Source organism: Gekko japonicus, unplaced genomic scaffold (genome assembly GCF_001447785.1).
Source record: "Gekko japonicus isolate JY-2015 unplaced genomic scaffold, Gekko_japonicus_V1.1 scaffold424, whole genome shotgun sequence".
Lineage (NCBI taxonomy): Eukaryota > Metazoa > Chordata > Lepidosauria > Squamata > Gekkonidae > Gekko > Gekko japonicus.
Window position 1 is genome coordinate 571,021 of NW_015165247.1, and position 6,001 is coordinate 577,021.

The following is a 6,001-nucleotide window of genomic DNA, read 5'->3' on the forward strand; positions in this document are numbered from 1 at the left end:
CAGTGAGGACAGAACTGGAGATTCCCCCCCCCCCCCCCAATAGCTAGCAATCCAAAACAGTCCAGTGACACCTTTAAGACCAAGTTTTATTCAGGTCCAAGCTCTCCCTCCTCTGCGAGGACAGATCTGCACGTTCCCCCCCCCCAATAGCTAGCAATCCAGAAGAGTCCAGTGGAGCCTGAGCGGTGGGTGTTGCCTCCTGACACACTTCCGGTGACGTCAGGGGGCGTGGCATATGCAAATGAGTCATGCTAATGAGTCATGCTAATGAGCTCCTGCACCTCTTTTTCTACAAAATGACCCCTGGTCACAAATAAAATAAAAATTTGGAAGTCGGGGGGCCTAGGCTAGACGGGAAGTCGTGGGGGGCCCTTGGCTTTAACTTGGGGGGGCGTGCCCCGAGAGGCCCCGCTGTCGCTACGGGCCTGCCCCCCCTCCCCAGGATCCACCTCCCAATCTCCAGGAACCTCCCAATCCGGTTGGCAGCCACGAGGGCAACTCACCGCAGCCTGGCTGCACTCCAGCTTCCTGTCCTCGGGCAGTTGGCAACACTGGCTCACGCTGGCCTCCAGGTCGTTGAGGGCCGCCCCCTGGCGGCTGAGGTGGCTGAAGCTGGTGTGGGGCAGGTTCCAGGGCCCGTAGGCCGCCTTCTGCCTGCCTTCCGCGCAGATGCCGTCGATGTTGCTGAGGTTGGGGCGGCCTGGCGGGAAGTCGGGCAGGTTGCTGGGGTAACGTGGGTGGCCGACACCGGGTGGTCTTCGTCCTCTGGGGGTGAGGGCAGAGAAATCCGTCTGGGGCTCCCCGTGGACCAGCAGCGGCAGATCAAACACTGGGAAAGGACAGACAGAGAGAAAAGTTATTTTAAAAACCTATTCAGTGTGCTAAATAAATGAATCCCCTTTTTAAGTACGTCTCCGGCAAAGTCTCCGTTCCAAGAGGGTGGTTGTTGCGTTAGAATCTGGGAGACCCAGGTTCGAATTCCGACTTGTGTCACGGGAGCTCGCTGGGTGACCTTGGGTCTGTCACACAATCCCAGCCTCACCTACCTCACAGGGTTATTGCTGTGAGGATAAAATGGAGGAGAGGAGAATGGTGGGAGACCCCCTCTGTCCCCGCTGGGAACAAAGGCGGGTGTAAATGAGGTAAAAATAAAATAAATATTATCTGGAATTTTATTCATTATTTAAACCAAGCTGATGCTCTGCCACTGAGCCACGGCCCCTCTTTACAGCTTTCCAGGGTCTCAGGCGGAGGTCTTTCCCATCACCTCTTGCCTGGTCCTTTTAACTGGAGATGCCAGGGATTGAACCTGGGACCTTCTGCATGCCAAGCAGAGGCTCTACCACTGAGCTACGGCCCCTCTTTACAGCTCTCCAGGGTCTCAGGCGGAGGTCTTTCCCATCACCTCCTGCACGGTCCTTTTTAACTGGAGCTGCTGGGGACTGAACCTGGGACCTTCTGCATGCCAAACAGAGGCTCTTCCACTGAGCCACAGCCCCTCTTTACAGCTCTCCAGGGTCTCAGGCGGAGGTCTTTCCCATCACCTCCTGCTTGGTCCTTTTTAACTGGAGATGCCGGGGACTGAACCTGGGACCTTCCGCATGCCAAGCAGAGGCTCTTCCACTGAGCCACAGCCCCTCTTTACAGCTCTGCAGGGTCTCAGGTGGAGGTCTTTCCCATCACCTCCTGCCTGGTCCTTTTTAATTGGAGATGTTGGGGATTGAACCTGGGGTCCTCTGCATGCTCTACCACTGAGACACAACCCCTTTACCTTCCCTGTCCCCTTCCAGAAAGAGGCTGCCTTCCCAACAGCATTCCCAGCTATCTGCATGGCCAGCCGAGTTCCTCCATCTCCCAGCTCCCATGTGTGCACTGCTGCCCTTTTCTGCCACCTCAAGCCCTGAGCAGTCAAGACCTTCCGTGAACATGACATGACATCACAGCAGCTGATGAAGCTGATAGCCAATCAGCAACTTTCCTGATCAAATTATTCTCTTGGATTGGGAGTTGGGGAGTGAACTTCCACGCAGCCGATTTCCTCAGAATGCACCTCATTTCCAGCATGGGTCAGAGGCAGACCGAGACCCTAGGGCTCACCTTCCCGCTGGTACACAGGATTCATATAAGGGTCCAGTTCCTCCTGGAGCATGTCTTGGAGTGGAATGGGGTCGATTTCTTTTTGGAGGAGGTCCTCTGCGGGTGGCACCTCTTCTCTGTCATCTGAGGGGAGAAGGAAAAACAAAAATAAAAGCTGAAAAGGGAAACAGACAGGCCAGTGCCGGAAAGTCACACCTGGAGGATACCCTCAGAGATGTTTGTTCGCATAAGCAGGATGGAAACAGTTGTTCCATCTCAAGGCTACAGGGTCCACTGCAAGAACTAGCGTGTATGTGTGTAAAGGGATGTCAAGTCACAACCGCTCAGTGGTGAAGACGCTGAACTGCAGGCTGGAAGGTCGGTAGTTCAGCAGTTCGAGACCCGAGTGCCGCATGACGGAGTGAGCTCCCGTCTCCGGCCCAAGCTCCTGCCAACCCAGCAGTTCGAAAGCCAGAAATTGCAAGTAGATAAGTAGGTACCACTTTGGTGGGAAGGGAACAGCGTTCCATGCGCCTTGGCATCTAGTCATGCCGGCCACATGACCACAGAAGCGTCTTCGGACAGCGCTGGCTCTTCGGCTTGGAAACGGAGATGAGCACTGCATCCCTAGAGTCGGATTTGATTGGCTTTCGAGCAAGGGGCAACCTTTACCTTTATAGGGTTTTCAGGGGAAGAGACTAACAGGGGTGGTCTGCTGTTGTCTGCCCCTGCGTAGTGATGCTGAACTTCCTTGCCGGTCTCCCATCCAAGTACTAACCAGGGTCGATCCTGCTTAGCTTCCAAGACCTGACGAGATCAGGCCAGCCTCAGCCATCCAGCTCAGGGTACAAAAACTAATGGAACAAGGTTTCAGTCCAGTGGGCACCATTAAAACCAACTCAGTTTTATTCTGGGTACCGCCAGTTTGGTTAAGTGCGCAGACTCTAATCTGGGAGAACCGGGCTTGATTCCCCACTCCTCCACTTGCACCTGGCTGGATGACCTTGGGCAAGCCGTAGTTCTGAGAAGAGCTGTCCTTGAAAAAGAGCCGTTTCAGTCAGAGCTCTCTCAGCCCCACCCGCCTCACAGGGTGTCTGTTGTCTAATCTGGGAGAACCAGGTTTGATTCCCCACTCCTCCTCCACTTGCACCTGGGTGGATGGCCTTGGGCAAGCCATAGGATAGGAGCTGTCCTTGAAAAAGAGCAGTTTCTGTCAAGAGCTCTCTCAGCCCCACCTGCCTCACGGGGTGTCTGTTGTGGGGAGGGGAAGGGAAAGGAGTCTGTGAGCCGCTCTGAGACTCCTTTGGGTAGTGAAGGGCAGGGTATACATCCAATCTCTTCTCCTCTTCTTCTTCGTGTGCATGCACACTTCTGAAAAAGCACAGAAAAGCTGATACCCAGAATTAAACTTTGCTGGACTTAAAGGGGCCACTGGACTCGAACTCGGTTCCGCTGCTTCAGACCAACACGACTGCCCACCCCGAATCGATAGAGCACAATATAATTTCTGCCCACAGAGGAGTTACACCCAGAAAGCGAGACTTGGATGAAGAAGAAGAGGAGGAGGAAGGAACTTGCTGGGAATTTGCCCCAAGCAGGCAGGCAGGCAGAAAGTTTAACAATACAAAGAATCAAGGAAGGTGGGAGTTTGGAACAACAAGGATGCTTGGCCTGAAACCAGGATGTAAATATGCCGTTCCAGCCTGCCTCTAACCCCCTAGAGTTTTCTTTCCCTGAAACTCCTGGCCCATAAATAATCCATTCCTGCCACCCATATATATATTTAAAAAACAACAACAAAAGAGGTGGCCCTTCTGTGAGCTCAGTCTGATTCAGGAAGCCATTAAGGCAGACAACCAGATGTGACTTGAGACTTGGGAATGTTTAGTCTGGAGAAGAGGAGGTTGAGGGGGGAAGAAGAAGAAGAGATTGGATTTATACCCCAGGGTGGTGAGAGGGTTGGAATCCAAGTCTTAGGAGGAAAGGCTGGAAGAGTCGGGTCTGTTTAGCCTGGGAAAGAGAAGGCTTAGAGGGGACACGATCGCAGTCTTCAAGTATTTGAAGGGCCGCCATGAAGAAGATGAGAGCGTATCTATTCTCTCTTGCTCCGGATTGCAAGACTAGGTCTAATGGGTGGGAATGACAAGGGAGTCGATACCGGCTAAATATCAGGAGGAACTTTCCCGACTGTAAGAGTGGTTGAGCAGTGGAACAGTCTGCCTCGGGAGGTGGTGGATGCTCCTTCGCTGGACGTTTCCAAGCGGAGGCTGGACGACCATCTTCCGGGTATGTTGCAGGGCTATCTTTCGGCTGTGCTCCTGCAGAGTGCAGGGGGTTGGACTAGATGACCTACAAGGTCCCTTCCAACTCTCACATTCTATGATTCTATCTATACGTTTCACATCTCTTGCCCCAAGGCACAACTGCTTGCATGCACACGACGGGAACTCTTGTCTGGAAGCCCGGGATCCGGAAATAACTCATGCCAGAGGCGCTCACCAGGAAACAACACCAAGGCCATTGCATCCTACGCTGGGAGGAGACTCATCTCTTCATCACTTCCCCGCGGGGCACCAAGCAACCCAAAGGACCAGGAAACAGATCGGGGCCTTCCTAACCTTCGGCTCATCTCTCCTCTGCCCAGATCTGGAAGTGATGGAGCACAACTGTAGGAGGCACAGCTTTGTCTGAGCTTGGACCCGAAGCACCAAGAAGCAGGAGAGAGATCCCGAACTCGTGTGTCTTAGAACTGGAAGGGACCTCCAGAGTCTTCTAGTCCAACCCCCTGCACAATGGGGGAAATTCACAAATACAAATTCACAGATGTCTTCTCAAGGAAGACTCTGCAAAGAAAGGCACTCGCAGTCACAGACAACCTCTGCTTCTCACTTGCCTTGACAGTTCCTTGCTGGGGTTGCCATAAGTCAGTTGCAACTTGAGTGTCCTTATGTAATAGCCCCCCTACTTAGGTTCTTCTATGACTCAGCTGAGTGACCCTTCTGTGCCCAGAGGGCTAAGTTCTTTGGTGCAATTGGTGTTCATATCATCAGAAAGATCATAACATGTTTAAAACTCAGTAGTGTTTGCAGCTGAACCAGGACGGGGTGTGTGTATGCCAGTTTGGTGCCCCTAAGGACCGGCGCGCTCTAGGCGAGCGCCTAGTTCGCTTAGTGAGCGAGCCAGCCCTGCTGATGTCCAGAAGCAAGCTGGCAGTGCATGGGCCTGCTTGCCTCGCACCCAGGACTTGGTAGTGGCAGCAATGGGGGGCTGTGGCGGAACCCCTGCTGTGTGTGCAGAAGGTCCCAGGTTCGATCCCCATCATCTCCAGCTAAAAGAGTGAGGTAGCGGGTGACGTGAAAGGCCTCTGTCTGAGACCCTGGAGAGCTACCGCCAGTCAAAGTAGACAAGACTAACCTAGATCCGGAGGGAAGCCATCTTGGAAGGCAGTAAAACAGCTAGATCTGAGCAGTCAAGAGTCAAAGCTCTCTGGCAAGTCTGACCAAGGGAGTTTTGACTCTTGAAAGCTCCTTCCCTGCAAATTTGTGCAGGTCCCTAAGGTGTGGCTAGACTCAGATCAAGGTTCTGTAGGAGGCAGCGTGGCGTGCTCATGGGCGAGATCATGCCCCCCCCCTCTTCAGTGTATGGGGCCTCTTGGCTCAGCCCTTTTTGAGCATCCGAATCCACCCTTCCATTTACCTTTTAACCCCTTAGACACCCAGTGTCAGTAAACCTTGTAACCCTTTCCTGCCTCCTTCCCCACGGTAGCAGCCCAGACTGTAAGTCCTGTGGGGCAGAGTTCCCCCTCTCCTTTGGCTTAGCTTACAGAAGAAGAAGAAGAAGAAGAAGAAGAAGAAGAAGAAGAAGAAGAAGAAGAAGAAGAAGAAGAAGAAGAAGAAGAAGAAGAAGAAGAAGAAGAAGAAGAAGA

The 6,001-nt window shown here is 53.1% G+C and overlaps 1 protein-coding gene across 1 annotated transcript in view; it reads right to left on the reverse strand.

Annotated features, from left to right (window-relative positions):
• Positions 1-6,001, reverse strand: part of ECM1 (extracellular matrix protein 1) — a 30,965-nt gene that overhangs the window by 14,134 nt on the left and 10,830 nt on the right. The window contains exons 2-3 of the mRNA XM_015410108.1: positions 2,098-2,220; positions 504-829 (exon numbers count right to left, since the gene is read on the reverse strand). Of these exons, the coding sequence (XP_015265594.1) occupies positions 504-829; positions 2,098-2,220 (449 nt within the window). The remainder of the gene's footprint in view (positions 1-503; positions 830-2,097; positions 2,221-6,001) is intronic.